General features: G+C 36.2%; 1 protein-coding gene across 5 annotated transcripts in view; it reads right to left on the minus strand.

Moving 5' to 3' along the window:
• The window catches only part of REV1 (REV1 DNA directed polymerase), a 54738-nt gene that overhangs the window by 20881 nt on the left and 8217 nt on the right, over nucleotides 1-25640 (minus strand). Inside the window, exons 1-9 of one of the 5 annotated variants that reach the window (XM_059493756.1) lie at nucleotides 20195-20243; nucleotides 19297-19429; nucleotides 18419-18476; nucleotides 17386-17554; nucleotides 11614-11763; nucleotides 8812-9524; nucleotides 6906-7013; nucleotides 5279-5395; nucleotides 508-637 (exon numbers count right to left, since the gene is read on the minus strand). In XM_059493756.1, the coding sequence (XP_059349739.1) occupies nucleotides 508-637; nucleotides 5279-5395; nucleotides 6906-7013; nucleotides 8812-9524; nucleotides 11614-11763; nucleotides 17386-17525 (1358 nt within the window). In that variant the 5' untranslated portion in view covers nucleotides 17526-17554; nucleotides 18419-18476; nucleotides 19297-19429; nucleotides 20195-20243. Of the gene's footprint in view, nucleotides 1-507; nucleotides 638-2100; nucleotides 2427-5278; nucleotides 5396-6905; nucleotides 7014-8811; nucleotides 9525-11613; nucleotides 11764-17385; nucleotides 17555-18418; nucleotides 18477-19296; nucleotides 19430-20194; nucleotides 20262-25640 lie in introns of those variants that run through there. The other 4 variants (XM_059493753.1, XM_059493755.1, XM_059493754.1 and 1 more) reach the window with 4 other exon arrangements.

A 25640-nucleotide genomic window follows, 5' to 3' on the forward strand; every position in this document is an offset into this window, starting at 1 on the left:
TTATTTCCATCAGGAAAAACCCCCTGTATTCTGGACACTGTGCTTATATTGATAAAAGTTGTTTCATACTCTAAACCTTTCTAAGTTAGGTCATTGGAGATGGTCAGCAGAGTCTTTCCAAAAAGGGTTTTAATAGTCACACTTTTGGTTTGAAATAAAACCTTCTGAATGTGTTATTAGTTCTACAGAATACTGCAACTTTGATACAAAGACATGATGATAACACGAATTCAAGAGCATCACAGTGAAAGGCACAAGGTTTTTCTTCACAGGCTTTATTTCAACTTATACATAGGATGGGTTGAGAGCTACTGAGCAGCACCTACCAAGCAGCAGCATCTAAAGGGAAGAGTTTCTGTTAAATTCTAACAACCTATATAATTCCAACTTTTGAACAGAAACTTTTTCTCTAGATAAACTGAAAGACACTAATAACTCCTATTTTTGGACATCTTATGCCTGTCTGTATGGGATTTTCAAGCAGACTACTGGGTAACTTATACCTACCTGGCTTCATAACTACAAGAAGCTATTTCAGCCATGGACAGGACAGTGAGATCAGAGTCAGCTCCGTTCGCATGTGTGGAATCCGTACGCTCCCAGACTGATGAGTCCAAGTGATCAGGTACTCTAATTTCTGTTAAAAAAAAAAATTGTCCACGTTATTCTTCCTAAGAGTTCAACAGAATGAATGCCAATAAAATAAAAATGATGGATTTTATTTTATACAATTTCTATACTTTTATCTTTTGACAAAGACGTTCTTAATAATATTGATACATATTGTGGTCCAGAAAAAAATCCAGACCCCTTCCCCAGTATTGCCTCTCTGGATAGGTCAGCATATACTACTGAGAAGAATATTAATAGAAAAATGGTGTTTCCCCCAAAATTACTAGACAGCAGCTCATTGGTGACTACATATACTATACCGTAAAACAAGAATGATCTTAGCTTTACTGACCATAACAATGATCAAACACACCTGGCTAAATGTTAGAACCACATCCTGCCAACAAATACAAGACACTAAAAATTATTTAACAACTGCTCAACTAAACAAGAAGACACTTAGCAATGTTCCTTTTTACAAAATGCACCCCTGATATCAAAACACTGAAATTTCATAATATAAATATAATATAAATCCACTTCATATCATACTTGAAACTATTTTTCTAATAGTCTAGATACCAGAAAGTGATTTTTAAGAAGTGAAAACCAGGAATGATAATTAGTTGAAATAAAAAACACTAGCTAGAAACTTCTATTTTCTTTAACACTCTTATGGGGATATTAACTGAAATAACTTCTGCTTTTACTTATTAATAATCACTTATTAGGATGTGTCAATTTCTTTCAAGTATCACCACAAACCTATCTTGGATCAAAATGATACAATTATAAGTAATGCAACCTCACACTTTAAATGAGACAGACCTTCCCTCATTCTATAAAACTTTACTACATATTCTTACATAAACTTTAAAGGATCCTCCAGGCCCACTGGGTACTAGGTACTAGACAGAATTCCATGACACTGAATAATGGAAACAAGCAAAAGATTTCTAGTTCTATTTGGGTTTTCACAGTATGCAAACCTTGAAATATGTGCTATACTCTAAATATGAAACAGCTTGAAAAAAATCACTAGATGCAAAAACTACTATGCCTGCCCAAACTCCCATCAGATTCAAAACAACAAAGTATCATATAGATAAAATGCTTCTATTTATTTAAAATGAAATCCACTACGCAGCTCTTTTTCATTACTGTAGTCCATTTAATACCAAACACCTTTGTAATATAATAAATGGGATTTTATTATAGTCCCACAATGAATATAGAGTGCCACAATGCCTAATTATATTTCACAGTGCTAACTTCTTACACACCAACAATCTGACTGAAAGGAAACCTGGTGCTATGTGCACATATGAGTAGCTATCAAACCAGAGAAAGTAGTGTAATGAGTGAGTTGAGATACCAGGGGTAGAGCCTAATTCATGTGGAAAACTCCTTTTATTCAGAATTTCTGCTAAATTTGCGCACTTTTTAATTTCTTAAACATTTTAGTTTGTGATGAGCTCAGTAAGTTACCTAAGATGTCTGCAATTGAAAATTAGAGCAGAATTATGCCCCAAATAAAGATAAGAATGACAAGAACAACTTCTTTAGTCCATGCCTTCCTGTGCCCTGGCCTGAGATGATGCTGTCATCTTGTCTATCTTCACTGGATTCGCCGACTTTTTCCACATCGCAGCAGAGCAGATCCCCCCATGAGTTGATGGAGTCACTTCATGTGAAATTCAGGGCAATGCAGAACACATTGTCCTCAATGGAAGGCAAGGTAGAGAACCTCTCCTCAAAAGCTGGGAAACTAGACAGGCACATGGTGAATGTGGAGCAACGGATGGAGAAATCAGAGGCCAGGACCCAAGTCTGTGAAAAAGAAATCGCTGAGAATAAATCTGTGACTAATATGATGGTTAAAATCTGCTGCTCTTTAGAATGAAAAGGGAGATTCTAGGGTTGAGGGAAAGGAAGTCTAGAAAACATTCACATCTTGGGCATCCTGGCCATGGAAGAGACCCCAAACTATGAATCCTGATTAACATATGTTAATCTTTTATTTTTAGAACGTGAAATGTTAAAGATGGCATGTATGTAGAGAAGCAATTTCTACTATCTAGAAAGCCTATCTCCAATTTGAGGATTAAGGGTGAGAAGGGTATCAAGTTTTTAAATTTAAAAGTTATGCATTTTTAGATGAATTAATACAAGAAAAAGAAAGTATTTCATAAAAGACTGAAGATTCTGTTGACACTAGATTTTGTCTAGCAATGCAGATCAAAGTCAGGAACCAGTATCACTAAAGAAGTAATAAAAAAAAAAAAAGAAGTAAATGAAGCAGCAGAATTCAGTATTTTGTCAAAAGTGGTTCACAAGCATTTGGGGGTTTGTGTTTGAGGGGTTTTTTTGTTATATTTTTGTTGGCTTTTTTTTGAGAGGGTGAGGTGCTCTGTTTCTGTGGTTTTGGTTGGTTTGTAATTTGGAACCTTTTGTCAAATAAGCAAGATCTGGAGAAGGCAGTATCAGAGAACAGCCTGGAAAGTATGAAGCACCAAAAATTGAAGTAGGTTCCATGTTGAAGCATGGATGTAAAAATATGCTCATGTTCTGAGCTCCTCCCAACTACCTCTCTATTTCATTTATATAACACGTCCCCATTGTGTCTGTTTTAACAGCCTAATTTACTATTCTGTATTTTTGACATTTTTGTAAAAGCATTTCTGCAGGTAATGCTTGTGCCTACTGCACTGTACTTCCCTGTGGCACGGCACAATTAAACACATGCTGTGAAGTGTGTCACTTTCTAAGATACTGTGATGTCTGAGAAGCCTAATCAGCAATTCCACCTTTACATCTAAGACCATAACTAACTATAATTTCTTTACCCCAAAAGGAAGACAAACCCTGAGAAAAAGCAAGCAGAAACAACGGGTTTGGGTTTTTTTTAATTGGCAAAATGATTGCACATGGAGATAAAATAAACAGAGACTCAAAAATATTATGAACAGCAGCTAATGAAACAGAGACTATAAAAAGAGTGTTTGGAAAAAATCCTTTCACCAAAACAATAGGCTGCACAATCAGCCCAAGTGTCAAGAAAGAAAGAGCTAGCTGCCTGCCTGCATGCAAGCCAGTTGAGACTGGATGCTGAAGTTAAAGAAATGAATGTGTGATATCCAGAAAAAAGGTGCCACAGTAAGAAACTGAGGTTGTTATACAATGAGGTTGAAAGCTGCTGTACACTTAAGCAATCAATACAGCAGAAGAGATACTAATGAATTTGTGAATCAAAAGAACATGCTAGCTATCAGCTAAACTGTAATTCAACCATCTACCTCTCCAAACCTCTCAGTTGTATAGTCACATCCTTATCCAGTTCAAGGCTCTAATAAAAGTTAACAAGTCACTGTATAAACTGAACTACCCATAAATACTTCATACACAAGCTCTACTACAGAAAATCCAACTCCATAAAGACTACAGCTATCTCTGGAGCATATTGAAAAGTCCTTAAAAGCTTGTGGGTTCCACAGACATATATTCTACCTCAGTTTTGAAGTGTTCTTAAACTACAGCAAAAAAGACAAATGAAATGGCATCAGTTCCAGTAATACCTTGGTTATATAAATGTCTTCAAAAACGCCCAACAACCTGCCAATATCCAAAGTACTAATGTTTTATAAACAACCATGGAAGAACAACCTGTCTTTTGCCCCATTTTGTCTCATCAAAATAAAACACTGAGATGTAAACTTCATAACAACAGTACTTAGTACCACAAATTTGGTAAAAACTGCATACACAAAAGGGCAAAGGAGAAACTCAACTTCCAAGTCTAAACCAAACTCAAATAGCAGCTACCCCTTGTATATGCACTTTTTACCAACTGTGTGGCAAGAACTACGCTTCTAGATGATTAAATAAGACTGGTACTGGCCACTTAAGTTGCCAGTGTTTAGCAATATACTTTCTCATACTAAATACAGTTCAGGCAGTATAATAAAACCTATTAATACAACTTTGGTTTATATTAGTACGCTACTACCTGAGGACACAAAGTTACACATTTCTAAATTACTGCAGGCAAGTATGGAATTCTCAAACTACAACAGACAACTTGGTTTTCAAAAAACAAAATATTGAACAAACAGAATTCATGTAAATTGCACAGACATTCCGGAGACCTAAAATGCTCTATGGACCACCTAAATTAACTCATTGTACACAGATATGCTACATGTGCAACTCAAAAGCCAACTTCAAACAATCAGTTTCTCACTGGCCATGTGCTACTGTCGCTACGTTTACAGAAAAAGCCTCTGTAGTAGACTTTAAAAGTTATTTTACACCTTCTTTACTATACTTGACTTTCTGAGAAAAAAGTGATCCTGGACAACCTGTATTTATTTTTCATTTTAAATAACTACCAGCATTCTATCTTATATTCAACCTCAAAAAAGTGAGTAAAACCTAAAATTACTCTAAAGTAATTTACCCATCCTGAGCAAGACTAACTAACAAGAAGCGACAGTGTCCTGCTATTACTGAGGCCACAGAGCACTGTGTTGTTCAAAGGTATTTCTTTTCTGAAATCTCCCACATGAAAGAAATAAATTTATCCATGGTACACTTTCTGAATAATTTTAAAGCAAAAGTCTTTCATAACAACAATTTAAAACATACATACAGACAGACTTATCTGTACCTGCTTTGCCATTCAATAGCTTTTTCTGGTAATATTGCTGTTCAAGCTGGGGGTTTGCACCAGGGCGCAGCAGTGCCTTCCCTGTACCTCTGTTACTAGTAACAGCTACTGGCTTTCCTGTGGAGAAAAAATGCATATACTTATAGGTCAATACCTATAACAGCTTACATTTTAATAAAAGCACAATTAAGATAAGATCATATGGACTTTTAATTTACTTTCTGTAATTTCTTTCAAGCTTAAGTGCTATCAAGGCAGAAGGAACAGCTATGAAATGGCCTCGGAATTGTGACAATGAATCTGTGTTAATTGCAGTCACATGTAAAGAAGAAAAGTTTTCCCAAGTGAAAATACAGCTAATACTAGTTTGTCTTTAATAACAAATATAAATGGAAGCTGTGAAATGTCACCAATAACCTAATGATTAATTAGTTTAAGATACAGCAAACACTGGTCTGATTATAAATACTTCAACATGTTTATTAGCTTAAGTAAATCAGAAAAATATACACATGCCAAAACACTTAGTTCCACTTAGTTTAACTGTGCAAACCAAAATTTTTAGTAAACTTTTGACTTTTCTGCATTATCAACACCTCCATAGTGTTTCCAAAGCAAGCTAATTTATGCACTGAAAAGTCTGGCAAACTTTTGTGGAACAGAAAATGTATTTGCAGAAAAGTCCCACATTCTTTATGTTCCAGTAATGCAATTTGAAACTGGGCAGGAAATCAAGTTTTAGAGAACCAAACACAGCAGAAGAATCTTTGATACAGCTGCTCCTGCCTTTGGACAGAAGAGAGCAATGGAACCACATATGCATTTTACTCTTTTCCTAAGGTCTGTGATAGTTGGGAATGTGAGATGGTCTCCACTGCAACAAGTCCTCAAACTCATGCACCCCTGAAGCTCAGCGTTTGCACAGAACTAGAATCTCCACTTTGAACAGTACACTTGAGAAAACAAACCCACCAAAGTTTGCTATGGTGCTCCACTAACTCCCTGTGTCTTAAGGATGATCACACAACTCAGACTTCTAAATGCCAACTGAATTGCTCCTGAATCCTCCAGGTCCTATAATATCTCATGTGTAATAGCTTAGAGAAGAAAGGAAAGGAGAAGCAAACTTCTCTTGAAAAATATGCATCAGGTAGAGACAATTCTCAACCTTGACCTTTTGACTTTTCTAGTTAAACAAAGCAGCTTAAACTACTTCAGGAAGAATATTAGGCTATCCTATTTTCTTAAATTTATCTCTCTTTCTTTTAATAGACAGTGCCCATATGCCACTTTTTAGTATAATTGAAATTTGATTTCCAATTTCTAATATGGTAGATTAAAATCTGAGTAAGTTTATGTACAATGTCACAGAGAATAGTTACTACAGATTTAACTTCTCTCTTCTTACTTTAGATACTGAAAGGAGATAGCAAGGAGAATTCCAGTTCTCTCTTCCACTTGCTTTTGGATTGTGAGAAAATAAACAGGAATATGAAAGTTGCATGGTCTAACTACTGAAGATGCAAGAAAAAAGATTAATATGCCAGATTAATTTTATAATTGTGCAAGTTGGATTTTTTAAAGGCTTAACTGAGTAAACTGTAACACACAGAGTTAAAATACTGACCTTTGAGATCTGGTCTATTTCGGATAGCCACAGACACAAAGAAGCAATCCATATCCACGTGCATTATACAGCTCTGTGGCTTGGCTGAGCTCGCAACAGACACATTACCTAGTATGAAGATACACCAACAGAAAACTTGAACCCTAATTTACACACTTCAGTACTACTCACAGCACTCATCAAGGTCTATTATCAAGTTTTTATCACCTCTAAACCATAAATATTTTTCTTTCCTCTCACCAAGAAGGTATTTAATCTGAGAAGGGTAAATATAAGCAGTAGACAAACAACCTAAACAATAAATTAACTTAGAGTTTCTGGTTTTTATTTTCTTATAATTAACACCTTTTACCCTAACAAGGTTCCCCGAATCCAAGGAGATAATGCATGTTGCTGGCACTGGATCTTACTTGTGCTACGTTAACACCACATCAGAAGAGAATTGTACTCCTTTTTGTTCATCAATCAGAAGACTGCTTCAAAACATAAAAATGTAAGTTTAGCTGCACTACGAGCTACCATTATTCTTCATGAAACACACCACAATTAGTTTTGAAAGTCCCATGCAAGCAGATTTTGTCACTGCTGTACTTGGACGCATGCAAACACTCAGCAAAGATGAGCAGGTAACTCCTCACTGAAAATGGTACATGCCTAAAACACTGGAAATGCTTTCTACAAGTTCAAGTCTGCATGGCTGTGTTGCTGACCTACCAAAGGTGGCAATATCTAACAAAAAAAATTAATTTGAACAACGCATAAAGTGTAACAGTGAAAAAACACTTTAAAATACATCAAGTGAACTGTTCCACTTAACATCTGAATTAATTAACTAAATAATCAGAAAAATATCCTCTTGATTTTAATAATTTACATTTTGAACTAATTTGAAAAATAAGGACTGTCTTATAATGGGTGTATTTACAAATCAAGTGATCAAGTTAAGGAGCTGCTACTTGTCAACTGAATCACAGGCATTAACTATTTGAATACTCTAGGCCAAATCAAAGGGAAAATATAAATATATTAGCTTATACCACATTTTGATTTAAAAAATACACATTAAGTAGTTCATAAGCTAACATGTTTGGTAAGTATGGTGTCCTAGCACAAAGACAGAATCAGTAAATTTATTATCTAACAATTTTTTTGATGTGGCAATTTCTTCTATTTCAAGCATATTTTCATATGATTACAAGTGAATAATTTTACAGCACAGGACTCAGAATCTCTTTAAAGGTACAGAGCTAACCTTTTAATTTAAGAAGAGTGTAAACCAGAGATTCTAAAGATGCAAAATATTTTATCTGTAACATTTTGACTCTAATGAATTCTACATTTTTTCACTTTGGCCCTTGATGCAATGACATTAAATACTTCTCTTCACGCCAGGTTTAAAAGTCTCTTATGACACTACTACCCACTTTAACAGACACAGAGCTATATAAAACTCTAACTAACAAAAAAAATTTAGATTTTAACTCACGTCCAAATGTTACTCATCTTTCAAATGCTCATGCTGAACAGTAAGGATTTTTTCTTCTCTTTTTTTCCCCCCTGCAGATTTTCACAAAGCAACTACAGATTTGTGTATTAGATGTACATAGTATTTTTCTCCCTTATGAATCCATATATCTTGGTAAAGCCAGAAATACTATTTCTACAAGGAAGAATTGAATATAGACCAGAGTATCGCATTAAGTAACATTTTAAGTTTAAAAAACCCAACAAAGCCAAAAGCACGTGCATCCATTAGCGTTCACTGCACCAAAGTCATCAAGTTTTTCCAGATAGTCTGACTATAATATGAATACTCAATACTAAACTATGTAGTCTCATTTGAACATTTAATGTACGGAGATATAAGGCATCTTCTTAACATAAACCTTCTTAAACAAGTATCTACCTGTGTCAGTTTTAAGTGCAGACCTGCCTGTTTTCCATTTTTTAACTTTTTCCCTTCCTGGAAAGACACCGCTGTTTTTTCTCTGCAGGCTGTTGACAAACTCTGTCAATTCACACTTCCATGTTGATATATGATGCAGTCTTGAATGTGAATAAAAGTCAGAAATAAAACTACAATCTGAAGGTTTAGACACAGGTAAGGAAGCTGCCTTGCTAGGAGCAGGTCCAGAAGTGCTTTTTGTGCTTGAAGGCCCCTGAACAGTTGAGTGGTGAGCACCATTTATTTTAGCATTACTGTGCAAAAATGAAGATGAGGATGAGTTACTCATAGTCCTGTGTGGACTCCACGAAAAGTCTGTATTTTTGTTGCTTTGCTGCAACTGCTGCATTGTGCAGTCTCTAAAGTCAACCATGCCTTTGTCAGTCTTCCCCTCCTCCTGCACAGGGCCTGGAGACAACCTGCCTGCAACACCGTTGCCGGAGGGCACCAAGCAGTCCTGTGTCTTTAAGGCACTGGTAGAAGTGTGTGTGTGTCCATTGAAAAGGGCAGCGCTGTCTTTATGAGACTGAATCCCGTTTTGTTTCCGTATGGGAACAATCTCCTCCAGCTCTGTAAATCCAAAATCGTCACTTTCTTCTTCCTCTTCCTCATTCCAGCTGTTAATTCCATTGGGTGTGATTTCATTTTCCATTTCATATTTTTTAATATGATTTCTGAAACAGATATAATAATTAAATACCACATCTTTTATTAAAAAAAAGGCACATTTATATGTAATTTCAAGCTTTTTCTTATGAACTGTTCTCAATTTATACTTCAGTTACATTACCAAGACAATTATCTCAAATTCTGAGCCACATCCTCTCAACAGCACAAAATATAACACCATACCAAAGATTTTACAGATTTCATGTAATATTAACTAGGAGTTTACACAGGAGTGACCGTGCTCACATTAGAAAAGCTATTTCCAAGGCCTTTAATCTGGCAGGCAGTCTCCCACTGAATTACAGTAATTATTTGTTTGTTAACAGAACTGTACTGCCACACACAGCATGAATGTTGCAGGAATACACAAACCATCAGAAGGAGCTGTCCTTTTACCAAGAGATGTGATTTTCCTTAATTAGTTATAAACAAACAAAAAGAAATAAGAAAGTATATACAAAGAATTATTTTTTAGGAAATTATTTTAGATTCATGTTATAGATTCATTTCATTTTTTCATCATGAAAAAAATCTATTCAAGCTCTAGAAATCACTTAGCTTTGATAAAAACCACAAACAAACTAATTTTCAGCTTTTAAGCATATAAACCAAAGTATTCTGCCACATGCACACTAGCACAAAGACAAAGCTTCCATTCAAAAAATTAACTCTGGAAATGAAAAGTCTTCAAGAATTCTACACAGTCTTGATCTGCTGGAAAAAAAAACCTACAAGCCCAACCATCACTCCCAGCTCCCAAAGCTAGCAATTTAAGTATACAAAAGAAAGTGGGAAAAGATTAGCTATTCAGTATGCTACTGAAACCAGAAACTCAAGCATGAAAACAATTTGGTTAAGATTATCCAAATATAAATTGCAGTAAAGATAGTATTTTTGAAGAATTGTGTGGTTGAAAATGATATATTAAGTGGCACACACTTAGTGGATAGGCAGGCTTTTAAGGTCATGTTTTTCAGACTGCATTGACATTTTGGGAAGTCTGAATATTCTTCTCATTTAAAAAAATCTTTAACAATGCAATAGTAAGAGGTGATGATGATTTTACCACTCATTGTAAAATATGGGTATGAAATCCTGCTTAAGATATTAATTTTTTGAGACTAGTTTTATTTTCCTAAGTGTAGACAAATCCTACTCATGTGGTGAAGTATCCTCAGCATTATGCGTGACTGGATTGTCAAAAAATCAGCAGACTGTGAAAGAACTCAGATCACCAGGAAAAATCAGAAAGTATAGTATCTTGCACAGTATCCTTAGCCCTGCTTGAGCAGTAGTGTGGAACCAGATGACATCCAGGTATCTTTTCCAACCTAAAAAATTCTATAATTATTTTATATATATATAATTATTATAATAAGTTATTATTCTTGCCTATAAAAAACAAACATGTATTTCTGAAAAAGATGCAGAAATCTTTTTCTTATTAAAAAAAAAAATCTGGAAGAGTTCAAGTGGAATGTTCCTTTCCAAATTCCAATTCTTCTGCCAGTTAAAAAGTTTTACTGATGCTTTCTCTTCAAGTCTCCTCTCAAGTTCTTAGGTGCCTTAGGATACTTTCTAATATTGTAATTTCATTTTTCAATCCATCTTCTCTCTCAAGCATGACTTAAACCTTGGTGTTAGCATACATAATGTATGCCATGACTTCCTTTTTCTTTTTTAAGAGGCTAAAGAAAGAGATTAAGCACTAGTATGCATTTATATTCATTCCAAGGCACCTTTAGCAAAAGCAGTCACCAGCTTTTTATTTTTGAAATAAAGACTCACTTTTCAATGTCACCTATCAGAATTCTTTAATGCACGCCTGTTGCTTCCATACTGATATATTACATCCTAGGACTCCTAGGTCATATTATCAAACAAACTGTGGTCCAAAGACTAGAGATAAGCCTTGGAGTCTTTCCTTAACTATTTATATGGCTATACCTTACTTTTAAATTTCAGCACCTCAGAGCTTACAAAGCAGAAATGCCTCTCACAAAGCTGAAATGAGCTTTAAAAAAGCTATTTACAAATGCAAACTCGTTATGGGTGAATGATGAGCACCTGCCTTACAAAATCAGAAACACTTACACCCTGTTGAGATCTTTAGCTATATTGCTTGGACCTGGCACAGCATCTTCAGGTTTTCGTACGCTGTTAAAGTTGAGACCTTTCTGAACACTTGACTGCTTGGTGTAAAGCTGATACGGAATGTGCGAAAGGAGACGTCCAGCTTTAATGCTGAAATAAAAAAAAAAAGGAAAAACCAGTTACTGCTTAAGAAATTTTAAAGTAATCCCAACATTCTATGCTAAAAGAACCCCCGTATTTGTACTTGTAGTGCCCTCCACAACTCCTTTCTCACCCTTAACTGGATTGAACTGAAAAGTAATTTGTGATGTGGTGACTGATGCAACAAAAGCTATTTGCAAAGATGTGCTGGTCAGTAGTCGACATCCATTTCTCTTTCCAACTGACACACACAAACCCCAAACATTTAATTTAAACAAAACAGTCAGAAAATCCTTGCTTAGTGGTCCAGGTTATTCTATCTGAACAATAGTGACTGAGCTTTTTATCATGGAACAAATTAGGGTAGAATCTGAAAGAGGTCAGCTAGGATGTGGTTCACTGTTAAAAATTAACTACTTTTTCCATTCCAAAAGGCTAATTACCTCTTCTTGTAAAAAATTCACTGAGACAAGCTAAGCAGAATAATTTCCAAGCAGACCTACCATAACTACCTACAGCAATCATTCCAGTTATTCCTATTGTGTTCCAGTCTATCTCCCTCTTCTTTTTCATCTTCCACTGAAACTGCAATTATACTCGAGTAACTGCTAAATTCCTTAGGGAAGCCACACACTTGGAAGTGAGACAATCTCAAAAATACAACACTAATCTCCCCACCCCAAAAACTGTGGCTGGCAGCAGAGATAACAGCCTTCCAAGCCTACACTTCACCTCTTCTTTGTATGGAATTCTTCATACTGGCTCAGAGACACTGGGACTTCTTCTAGCAGAGGAACCTCTCCCATTTCAAAGCAGATTAGTATTAGCATTTAGTTTTGAAGATTGAACTGGTGTCAGATTTTAAAGATAATTTAGCTCAGTGTTTTTCAGCATCTGAATGCTTTCTCTTGCTCGAATCTGTACTACTATCAAGGGAGCTGGACAGTAGAACAAAAGCCCTTGGGAGCTTTCTGGCTGCAATTAGAGAGAATATTGTAGGAGATCACATTTCCCAATTAGATAAATTAAAACTAGTTAAGCATATACATATACCTGGTAAGGTTTCTATGGAAATGGAATAGAAAAACAGCCTCAAAAATATATCAATGAAATACTGTTTTATACATTAATATATATCATTCATAAAGGAACATTATTTGCATTAAACATTGCCAAATAGAGTTAAAAATACACCTGGGAGAGTTCCCAAGCTTTCTTGTACACAAAGTGGTAATGCAGCAACTGAGCTTTTACAATGCCTGACTTGACTGTTTCTCAAAACACCATGTGAACATAGGTGCAGAACCAACTTGGTAATATTTCAGAGTAATTGCTACAATTTCAAGATGATTAAACAAACCCACATTTATTTAAGAACTTGTTCACAATGTCACAGTTTTAGCTACTGGAGTAGCTGCATTACTAGATAAACAAACAGTTGTCTTTTTCCAAACTGCATTAATGTGCAGCAATAGGAATCCTAGTTAAGATGTACCATTCAACATCTTTACCCATTTCACCGTCCCTGCGTCACAGAATTCATAATCACTAAAAAATATTAGGTTGGAAAGGACCTCTGGAGGTCCCCAGTCCAAACACTGACCAAAGAGTTATCTTTAAAATCGTATCAGGTTGCCCAGGACTAGAAGTCAACACAAATTTTTACTATCTCCAAAGGCAGAAATTCTACAACCCTCTCTAGGCACCTGTTTCACTGCTTACTCTTAACTATGAAAAATATTTTTCTTATAGTCCAACTTTTCTTTGCTGCAACTTGTGACTACTGCCTCTTGTCCTCTTGCTGTACATCTTAAAGAAAAATCTGTCTCCACGTCCTTTGTAACCTCCATACAGGTAATGAAAGACAACAATTAGATCCCATCCTACTCCTCCCTCCAAGCAGAACAGAACCAGCTTCCTCAGTCTCTTGTAATATATCACATGCTCATATTGGTGGTACTCCTCTGAACTGAACACTGCAGTTGTCAGTACTTTTCTTACTGAAAAGCCCAAAATCTGACACACAACTCCAGATTTAACTTCAGAAGTGTTGAACAAATTGGAAGAATAACTTGCCTTGGTCTGGATTGTGGTCTTGCTAATGCAACCAGCAGCTGTTAGCCTTGATCTCCACAAGGGCAACACTGCAGCTTCATGGCTATCTTTCAGGGTAAGACTTGAGGGTCCTGGTGGATTACAAGGGAGTATCCCTAGCCTGTCTGGTTGCATGGAACTAATTCTGTCTTGCATTCAGGACTCTTCATTTTGCTTTGTTGAATTTCATAGAGTTTCTGCCACCCCATTCCTACAGTCTGTTGACGCTCTCCAAAAGGCAGACCTTCTTTACAGTGTATCAGCTATTGCCTTCTATATCATCCACAAACTTGCTGAAGCCACTTTCCACTCTATCACCAATGTCCATGTTGTAAGTGAAGACAAACTGCATCTGCCCCAGGATAAACCCTTCAGAGATGCCCTCTGTGGCTATTTGCTGGTCTGACTCTGAACTGCTGACCACTATGGTGACCAAGGCAGTTGGGCCACTACTGACATCCCTCAGCCAGCAGCCCACTATCCAATTCATATCTCCCCAATTTGTCTTCAGTAATGCAACAGGGGACTGTGTCAAAAGTGCAACTGTAGTCATAGCAAATGATAGCTACTCCCCTCTTTTGCATTTGAAATCCTCATCAGAAAACTAGGTGGCATACCAGAATAGGATTTTTTAAAAAGTATTTTAAACTATTTCCTTCACATTTGTATTAGATTCTTTAGGAAAAACATTCACCTGATTTTAAAATCAAAATAAGGAATCCACAAATACTGGTACCTCATGTTAGTTATCCTCAGTCTCTGAAAGGTGATTATAAATGCCAAAGCATGTTAAAAGAATACTCAAATTTGAAAGTCAAGCTCACAGATAATCTGAATTTGGCTTTTACTGCACAACAACCTTTCCACACTACATAATGGTAGTATGGTGTAATGGTGTATTTTTCAAATAAAGCAATACTGACTTAGGAAGGAGGCCTGCCTCTAATCCTCTTCATTTGTTGCAAACATGGAGAGGTAGCAAAAACACACAATAAGGGGCATGCAGAAAGAATGATTTTGTCACTACAGCAACCACACTATTACTCTGCAACACTGGATTTTGCAACTACTGTTACAGAAGATCTCTATGGGATACTAACTAAACCAAAATTGTAGAGCTACTTCCATTTAACAATAGGTTTATTCGAGTCTGACTTTAGACCATAGTTCAGAATATGCAAAGCCTTTAATGCAGCAATAAAGTTCTTCACATGCCTTACTATCCTTGTGCAAGTAACTCTGCAGAATCTTATATCATTTCCATGGCATATTCCAAGTTATGAACATTTCTGGTGTTTTACCTCAATGTCCTTTAGTTGGCTCTCAAAAAAATTAAATTAAATAATAGTCATTATAACGGTGCTATGTTACATTCATTAATCTTTGGAAAGCAGACAGATGCTATAGTGATAAGCACCAATAAAAGACAGGAATTAATTATTCATTTCATTACCAGCAAAGAATTCAAGTCACATGCAATAAGTAAGGAACAGGAGACAAAAAGGAAAAGCCATGTCACTGTATTAGCAGTCCACAACCTGAACTCAATCTTTTCTGTGCAGAGAATGTGGCAGGTGCCATAGTGAAAAAAGATGGCATGTGATCATGTAATTAAGGACTAAATCATAATATATGCACATAAGAAACAAATCAAAGCTCCACAGACAAACAACTTCCTCATTTTGCAACCCTGGGTGACAAGACCAAAGATCTAACAACACTGTTTTACCAGCAGTTTGTGACAGCAACATTTTATGGTAGATTCTTAACCAAACTGAAAAAATTGCAAACCCATCATATTGTCTACAAGAGAACTGCAGAGGGGCTCTTTCCAAGACTGTGTAGTGACAGGACAAGGGAGAATAGCTTGAAGCTGACAGAGGGTGGGTTTTATCAGGTATTAGAAAGAAAGTATTTTCTGTGAGGATCGAGAGGCACTGGAACAGATTGCTCAGAGAAGGTGTGGATGCCCCATCCCTGAATGGATGAGGCTTTGAGCAACTTCATCCAAGGTCTAGTGAAACGTGACCTAATCCATGGTAAGGAGGTTGGAACTAGATGATCTTTAAGGTCCCTTCCAAGTCTGTGAAATCAGAAACTCTACATCTACTACACTAATTTTCACCATGTGATCTACTGAGAACATAATATGGTATTCCATACACAGAGAAGAATTATTTAATCACGGAGTATTCTTTAATACTGTTGAGGAGAAGGAAAACAAAAAAAAGACATGGTAGTGAAATTAGCTTCTATTCTAGATTGTGATATGAACCTGGTTCTGTTGAGACAGTGAATTCCCCCATTTCCTTGTGCTCAAACTCATGTATCTGTCTATACTTGGTTCTTCTGACTTATTCTATTGTATAATATTCCAGAGCCACAATGAACCTGAACACAAAGACACCAGAATAAAAATTTTAGGAGATTTGATATATCAGGTTCTATTAAGTCTCTACTGAACATACACAAATTGATCTTTCCAATCTGGTCAAAATCATAGCAAGCTCTAATGGCACCAAAAAAACCAGTCACATAAATAAAAACCACATAAACCATATTCCAAATAAAACCACACTTGCCATCAGTTTTCCAAGTCCTTAAACACAGGGGCGAGGCCCTAAAAGTGTTGGGAAAAAAAAAAATCTATCTGAAGTCTTTTCCAAACTGAGTAACTAAAAATGTCTAACTAAAGTTCAAAAACTGACCATAAAGATACATTATATGAAACAGCTGAATACAAAGGACTGAAAATCAGCAAACTGCAAAGAAGATTTCACACATGCATTGCAGAACAGTTTCTTGCCTGTTTCTGCTGGTTATCTAGGAAAGAGGCTACTTAAGAATGGCATGTCACCAGCAGGATAATTTCTAGAACATGGTCCTGCCTGTTCTATTTCCTGTGAGTTCCTCAGATGGAAGAAGAGAGATGCAAGCAACATTAACTGCCCTGAGCTTGGCTATTGTCTTGATCAAGGACACTTCAGTGGATTCTATATATTCCAGGCCATGGAGAAACCAAAGAACTTAAATATTTTGTAAATAAAATGTAGACTTTTTTTTTCCTTTAGTTTTTATTATTTTCTTAGAAAGTCACAACACAATAAATGTTTAAATGGATTAATTCCAATTTTATGTGAACACTTTTCAATTGACACACTTCTTTATATACAGATGACATGAAACTTATGCACATGACAGGAGATTTAAAACAATCACATAGTAGTTATTTAACATCCTGAGATGAAGTCTGGTCAATTGGTTAGCTATTAAATGGAATTAACAGGATAATGTTCAGTTTCCTAATATGTTTAAGACTTTCTCAATGTTCTTGGTGAAGTTTCTTAAAGAACAATCCCTAAGAAGCAAATCTTCAGTGTAACATTGGTATTTCTACTCAGCCGTTCTATGATCGAATTACTTTAAGCTAAACCGAAATCTCAAAATGCAATCTTTAATTTTTTTTCTCTCCAGATTTTTCTTGGTTTCTTTTCCCCCAAAAGGGGAAATCTCCAACTGCAGTAGATGTAAACTTACCTTTCCACGATCCACTCAGGCCGAACTACTTTTTCCCCTTTCAATTCTTTTATTTTGGCATTTGGAAGATTGGTGGCAATAATGTGAGTTGTTTTTGATCTGGAATAGTACACATGGTATTGGCCTCCATGTAACATCATCAGCCGTCTCAATTCATCAGCGGAGGGATCTATAAAATTAAAACCAGAAATATTTCTGTTTAGTGTCAGCAAATACAGTGGGAGAAATAACTTTAATTGATAAATATGATGCCATGGTCAGAAAGAGTGCAAACTATTGTTTTACTGTAGAAAAAAACAAGTTCTTCAAAGAACAAATCAGAAAAACATTTGGCAAAAAAATGCAGAAAACTGGTTTTGAAAACACTAATTCAAAATGCAAACATTCTCTACTTGCTTTAGAGGAGCTTCCCACAATATGTATGGAAGAAGGCAAGAAAAAATATTCAAGTAGATGTAATGTTAAACTATATCAAAAAATGCTTTACACCAACATAATACAAAATTAGATTATCTTTTCACCAGAGTTCAGGAGAATAGTTTCTACCCAGAAGCAACAGAAAATAATTAATATCAGAAGGGTTTAGCAACAGCACAAAATTCCTATTGTGTAATTTCTGATGTACTGAAGCAGTTAACTCACTCGTTCCTGACCAGGTTATTCTTGAGTTGTTACAGAGAACAAAGAATACCTTAAAAACCAACAATTTTTCTAATCTGAATTGTTTTAAAAACAGTACTTATTTTGCAAGCAGAGGTGGGGAAAACAAAAGAAAAAAGTGTTAGCTTTGGAAAATGTTTGCAGTGGCGTCACACAGACACCAAAAGATTTGGGTCAACACAAACACAATGTTTGAACAGTGAATCTAGCACAAGGTGTTGTTTTTTTTAAAGTTGAACAATACAAGAACGAGGAAAAATTTTTTAAAGGATATAGTTACAATTCCTTTCTGTCAACTCTCAAAATACATCTAACATTTCATTATTCTTCTAACTTTTAACTAAAAATAGCACACACTTTCTCCAAGTGTTACCTTTCTTACTCCAGAGCCTCTTGGACAACCATCTTCTAGAACTCTTTTAAGGGACTAGCTGCTTGAAGAATACACAAATAGTGGATTTTCACTAAAGAAAATGTCTGCATTAAACAACCAGTCCAGATGTATTAATGGTTTAACATATCCACCTTAACCTTCTTCAATCCATTTGAGCCTTGTGCTTAAACCAGCACTAATCTATCCCATAGAAGCTCTATGCATCAGTTACATAATAATCACAACATTCCTGGCAGAGATCCCTGAATAAGGCTTCTGGGGAGTTTCCAAAAGGTTATTAAGCTGCTTTACAGAAATAAGAAGAAGCATGAACATAAGCATGGTAGATTAAAAACCTTACTCCAACTGACATGCACCATCAGTCCATCACAGATGGTCCCTACAACACATAAATGTCTCTTGCTCCTCCTTCCATTATCAGTAGGCTCTGTCTCACCCATTATGTCACTCTCAGCAAGAAAACTTTGACATATTCTCCCAAATGTAAATTTAAGGCACACAATCTAACCATCACTAATTAGAAATATTAAAAATTTAATAAGTGTAGGAAGATGGAGGAAATTAAAAGGCTTCATTTCAAATACCAAGATCATAGAAACATGGAAAGATCTACTTCTATTTCTACAAGTTATGTTATGTAAGTGATACAGTAAAGCAATATTTATATTCAGAATCAGATTTTTTAAATTAAATTGAAAACCTTAATCATGAAAAACAACAGAATATACAAAACATATATAGAGTAATTGTCATGTATTTACTTAGCTGCAAATTCATGTGTTTTGCAGTTATTTCCACTCAGGATGGTAAACATGAGAATGACACAATACAGATCCTTAAAAAAAACAAAGGTTCACCTGTCAGGCCATTGACGTAGATGGCGACTCCGCTAAAGATACTTGATGAATTTCCATCCCTCTGCTGCTGTATGGCTGAATCCGACCGGAACTGATCCTCCAACTTCTTAACTTTTGCTGACATGTACCCACCCTAGTTTTTAAATTACAACAAAACACAACCCATGATGGCAGTCCTATTTCCTAATGTTTACATAGAGAAACTGGTCAATTATAAGACTGGAAAGGTAAGGAACATTTCTCCAAAATGTATTTGGTTGACACACAAAAAACAGTTTTTCAAATGAAAAATAGCAAATGCTCCACCATAAACTTATATCTACAAGATAACTGCATCTTGTTATCAACATGGCAGGATTTATTTCAGACTCCTTAATCATCTTCTTACATGAAAAGATTCTGTATATACAAAAGATTCTATATATAAAAAGCTCTTACAGAATAAAAAGAAAGAAGAAAAAAGGTGATGATGCAAATTTGGGTGCTAAATTGGTGACTCATTGCCTAACAAAACAATGTGGTTCCACGTATTTTCAGTTCTTAGATATACACAGGACAGAAGTATTCTAAATATTGATGTAAATTAGGTGCCTCAGTTATTTGCCCAAATGTAGAGTGGTGAAGACAAGTGTAAATAGTTTTCAAATTACTTAGTTTATTTTTTAAATGGTGATTTAAAACTAATCAAGGGTCTGCACTTACTAGTAATGAAATTTAGTGATTATTGTGAACACAGACTTCAAAATCTGCTAATTAAAAAATTTCTTTCAAACTTCATTATGTGTTTTCAAGTAAAGCAAAAGGGTTTCATTTATAGCGGCCGCTTAGCATGTAAAACAAAACTGTAACCCCTTTTTAAGCACAGTGTTTAGAAAACAGCCATAGGTTTAGAACATACCCATATTCCCCAGCCATCGCCATCGGCAGCTCGTTTCCGCCATCCACCCCGCCTCATGCTGAAGCTTCTGCAGAGGAAGAACAGCGCTCGATCAATTAAACGTTCATCAGTGCCATTTCAATGATGGCACTACAGGCCATTTACAGATTAGCACAAAGATTAATTTTTTTCAACCAACTTCACTGAAGTATTTGAGTTTCACACCCAATCTAGAAATGAAAGATCACACAAAAATCTGATTTCTCAGTTTTGCAGCAATGCATACTGTGGTTCCTGTGACATGCCAAAAACCACACACACACCTTTTGCTTTATTCACCCTGAATATTAAAAACTCCTTACAATGTTCACTGTCCATTACAATTTATTAAATTCTTTCTGGTCCTCATACATCTCCTATTAAAAAAGAAATAATAAAAGGTTCTTAAATACAACTGCAAACATCCATGCAAAATATTGTCCGGGTCATAACCAATCTTTTATTTCCTATTTGATACCACAGACATGGTGCAATGCAGGCAGCCACCTCCTGGTATTAGAGACTGGATTAATGGATTTACAATGGAGACACCAATGGATTTACAACTGATTATAAAACATCCAAGCATATGTTGCTGTAATGCAATACATCACATCAAAGCAAAAAAACCAAATGTGATCTTATGGCCAAAGAAAAGCCAGATGTGTAAGTGACCTAGAATGATCTATAGTTAGGTTTGTGATTTGATTCTTTGGGGCTTTTTATGTGCATTGCTTAATAAATAAATAAAGAAATAAACAAACCCAACCAGCCAAATTGCAGTTCTCCTCTATGCAAAACACTTATCCCTGGACCACAAGCTGAACACAGCCATGTCCCCAGATGAGCTATTAGTTGGCTAGAACAGAACTCCTGGATAGAAAAAAGCAATGCTTGGACTGTGGCCAACTGTTCACTACATCCAAGTGATTCATATTTACTATAGCTGTTGTAAAACTGATTTTAGAATATTGATTAATGATGTGGTAAGATCATGAGATCACTGCCTGCTATTACATCACTCACTTTTCAAACAAAATAGTTCTCTAAATAAAAAGACAAAATAGCCTTTTAGGTCTATCAGCTCTTAGAGGATCAGCACAAAACTCTGAAACTATAAAAAGGTGACTGTCTAAAGTCTTCTGTTTCATTAAATATTTAATTTATATTCTTTTATCCTCCCTAAAAACTATGCAAAACTACAGCAAATAGACAGAAGAACAACTATTTTTATTTCCATCCTTGTTTTTGAGTCTCTAGACTATCCACAGCATTGTCCAGTAACAAGAGCACAGAAGCTTCACTCAGCCTCCAGCTTAGCAGAAAGCACATATGGTTGTGGATGGAGATGACAACAACACATTCTGGTCATTTTCCTACCCAGGCCTTCTACTGCACTGTTTTGGAGACTAACTCATTTATAGTATTAACATTCCATTTCTTATGAACGTAGCTGAACACAAGTCCTAGCTTTTGTCTCTTAATTCCCTTTTGTCCTAGAGGACTAAGCAGGCATACTCTGATATGCAGTCAAACCACCTTGGATTGCAAAATACGACACAGCTGCAGAAGTTTTCATAAGTACAATCATTTTCATTGACTACTGCAAATATGCCAGATTAGGCAACCACAGAACTATAGTCAAAGCAGGTAGCAGGTATTTTGAAAAGCTAAGTATCTGTTTCATGTTTCAGGACCTCCACAAACACAGAAAGATAATTATGCACTTGGTTCTGTGCTAACAGTTGCTTGTTACTTGATACACAACTGACATATTCGCTGTTGTATGTGCAATTATGAAGATCAATCACTTATCAAGGAGATGAGCTCTACACCAACATCCAAAACAAAGTAAGACCTTCTCAAATTACTGTATTTTCCCTCTAGGTACCTGCATCTCTTACCCACAGACCTGTTTCCATGACATAAGGCCTTCTGAAATTAATTTTTAGTGGTTTGTGTTGTATCTTATAGATACCACAGAACTCTTAAGAAGCACTAAGAAAAAGAGAGGGGATGAGCTAGATGACCACTTAAGATACAAAATTGACTTTTTTCCTGCAGAGGACAGTGTATAGCTAAAATGGCTTGATAACTTCTTTCATATGGAAAAATCTGTATTTTTTCATCTGCTGAAGTGTGTTTCACATCTATCACTTCTGGCTAAGAAATTCTTGGAGAAACATAGAAGAGTAAGTTCATGAAAAAAGAAAAACCATTAATAAAAATGTCATCTAGGTTTTTTAGATACTACAGATATCAGTGTATGAGCTCATAAGAGACACCAGAATCTTAACTGATGATTACTTTCTTCCTCTTCATCAAGGATGACAGTCTTAAAGGGTAGCTACAAAAATGGCAGAGGCTCTCTCTTCGTAAGGAGCCATATGGAAAACACAAGTGGCAACAGATACAACCTCCATGAGGAAGTTTCATCTTGAAGTAGAAAAAAGTTTTTAGAGTGAGAACAATCAATGACTGGAATGCAGGGACATGCCAGAGTCCTCATGTCTGGAGATTTTCATGTTGCAATTGGACAGGGCACCAGAGAACCTCAACCAGGCTTCCCTACCCATTAAAGATTGGACTAGATACTCTTTTGAGGTCACTTCCAATCTGGGCTGCTCTACGATTCTAAGAGTATTAAAGAAAAAAAACCTCATACAAAAAAACCTCAAACTTTTGCTCTGAAAAAAACAAAGACTGTACAAAATGCATACTCTGAATCACTACAACACCAACCACTGAGAAGACAGGATTTGATAGGTCTTAACTCTGATCCCTATACAACAACATCCTGATTAACTAAAATATCTAATGCCTGATAAACTGAAGAACTGCCTTCATAAGAGCGAGCTTTTCTAAAACCTTGAAACACGTTTCATTTTTATTCGGGACACTGGAAGGTGAGGAAGAAAGATCTCTAGTCTGAAAGTGAAGCCTATAAAATCAGAATCACAGTTACGTGCCTAGTTTGATTACAATTAGAAATCAAACAAAACTACTTAGGTCAAGGTGCTAAAAACATGATGTATCAATTGCTCAGAAGTTATCTTTCTAGAGCCTACAAAACTAAAGAAGCTAGGCTATAATGCCTACTTAAAACATCTGATAGTGATTTACCATTTCCTTAGCAGATGCAATTTTTGACTCAGTCCACTTGAGCCAGTCCACTTAAATTCTGAACACTCAGGTTAGGAACATGGCACTTCAGTGATTACAAGATGTCTCTGGCTCAAGTCTTCCCTTTCAGGGTCACAAATTATTTTTTTAATGCTAATATGAAAACCTGGGAGACTAGTTTCTCCCTTTATGGTTTCAGGAACTGAATGATGAACCAAGGTTTCTGGACTACAGAGAAACCTCTCTGCTTAAGACTTCTCCTTACAGTGTGATTTTTTCCTTAAAAATGAAGGTAACCTCTTGCAGCTGCCTTGCTGAAACCTAAGGAACAAACGAGCGTGAGAAATACCTTGCCCAAGATATATTAAACCAGAGGAAAAGTTAAGCAAGATTTTAAACATGCTCACTGGTTCATGAAATAAGAAATGTAAGGATGGTATGATGCTCCCCCTACAGGAATCATGATGAAGGGATGAGTAGGAGAAACAGTAAAGAATACATGAAGGTGGGAAGTAGAGGTGTGGGTGGGTAGACATCAAGACAGAGGACTTCAGCCATCACAAACAAGCCAATTTCAGAGTTCATCTTTCCTGTAGTTCTTTCTTCAAGTATCTAACTTGTTTCAGAACAGTTTTCTCTGTTTGCACAAATTCATTAACACAGCTAAGGGACCAACCCAGACCAAAACCACCACAGTATTATGGGGAAAAATGGTTGGGAGCACAGATCTGTGTTCTGCAATGACTCTGCAAGAAGTGAACATGGATCATCATGAGCTTTTTAATTCCACTGCAGTACTACTCCCTGCTTCTGTCATACATTTCAGCAATCTCTCTGCTAAGCATATACACAGTGCAGAGGTGTTTGCTACCTCTTCAAGTAGCCAACTTGAATCTAGCAGAATATAAACTTTATGGTTCTGCCCTACAAGAAAACATATGAACTATTTCCAAAGACAAAATGAGGCTGCACTGTGACTCAACAAATAACCCTGCCAAAGTTGTGTCTAAATGCATCACACAAGTAATGTTCCATCCAGATAATTCGATTTTTGGTAACTGAAAGCTGTATGGAAGTATAACACACTAAAACAGCTAGTCTGCATTTCTGACCAGAGCAGACATCCTGTCATTGTCCTTTAATGCAAAAGAACTTGATTTATTTAACATATTCACATGCCACAAGCCTATATAAAAGGTGTAACTCCAGCAGAAATATGGGCGTCTCGGGCCACCGCTAATGAGTATCAGAATCTTTTCTTTGAACTCGAGACTGAATTCATCCCAGCTCAGCAGGGCTTAGAAGGCTTTTCCCATCAAGTGGGTAGTCTGTGGCTTGTTTGAGTTTCATGCCTCTACATTCCACCTCCCACATCAAACTCACCACTCTGCTTGGCACTAGTCCTCAAGCTCTTTGAGCAAAGAACTATCCTACGTGTTTATACATTTCTAAGCGCAAGAGTCTTACTCTCGGCTGAGTCTTCTGGAAAAGAGCTGCTGCTATAGGGTAGAAAACTAGTTTTTTACCACATATTAAGAAGTCCAGAATCCAGCAAAAAGAACTTACACAAAAGCTTTTTAAAAGATACTATATGCCTAAACACCTGTGATTTCAGACAATTCAGGGTTAGCACTACTATTCTATACTGAAATTACTAATTAGTACATTGCAAAGCAACTGAATTTTATTCTAGAAGAGAAATAAAGTTTCAGGGTGAAGTTTCATAAGATGTTTGAGTCAAATTGTTGGCTGACTGCTACCAAAAGGGGTGATTCTGCTCTTCAGCCTCTGCTGGCCTAACAGGCTTTATCCCTTCTTCCCAAGCTCATATGACCCCCACATTCACAATGCTGCTATGTGCAGTTCAGTTCACTAAATCAACATAAATTTGACATAATTTTATGGTTTAGCTTTCCCCAAGTTTAGCAAGATGAAGTGACTTACAAAAGCATCAGATAAAGCCAAAGCAGACAGGCAAAAAGAGAGGAATGGATGGGATCTTAAAATTATCTTAGTGATTTCTAGAAATCAACTTTTGGGCCATGACTATCACTAATGGCAATGTAGATACAGAGTTCTAATGAGCTGGCTACTCACTAAGTAGGGCTGCTTATGCTTTTTCCCCTGCAATAAACCAAAGGGATAGGCTACCTTACCTTTTCCACACAGTAAAGGCTTTAAAAAAAAATTACAATCAAGCAGCTCCACATTGTCCCCACAGGATAAGCACTAACTACAAGTGTCTGATGTTACAGGGCCAACCAGCAAGTTCTGTTTTGCAGTTCAATCTTTGGTGATATTTTAA

This window comes from Ammospiza nelsoni, chromosome 2 (genome assembly GCF_027579445.1).
Source record: "Ammospiza nelsoni isolate bAmmNel1 chromosome 2, bAmmNel1.pri, whole genome shotgun sequence".
Classification (NCBI taxonomy): Eukaryota; Metazoa; Chordata; class Aves; order Passeriformes; family Passerellidae; genus Ammospiza; species Ammospiza nelsoni.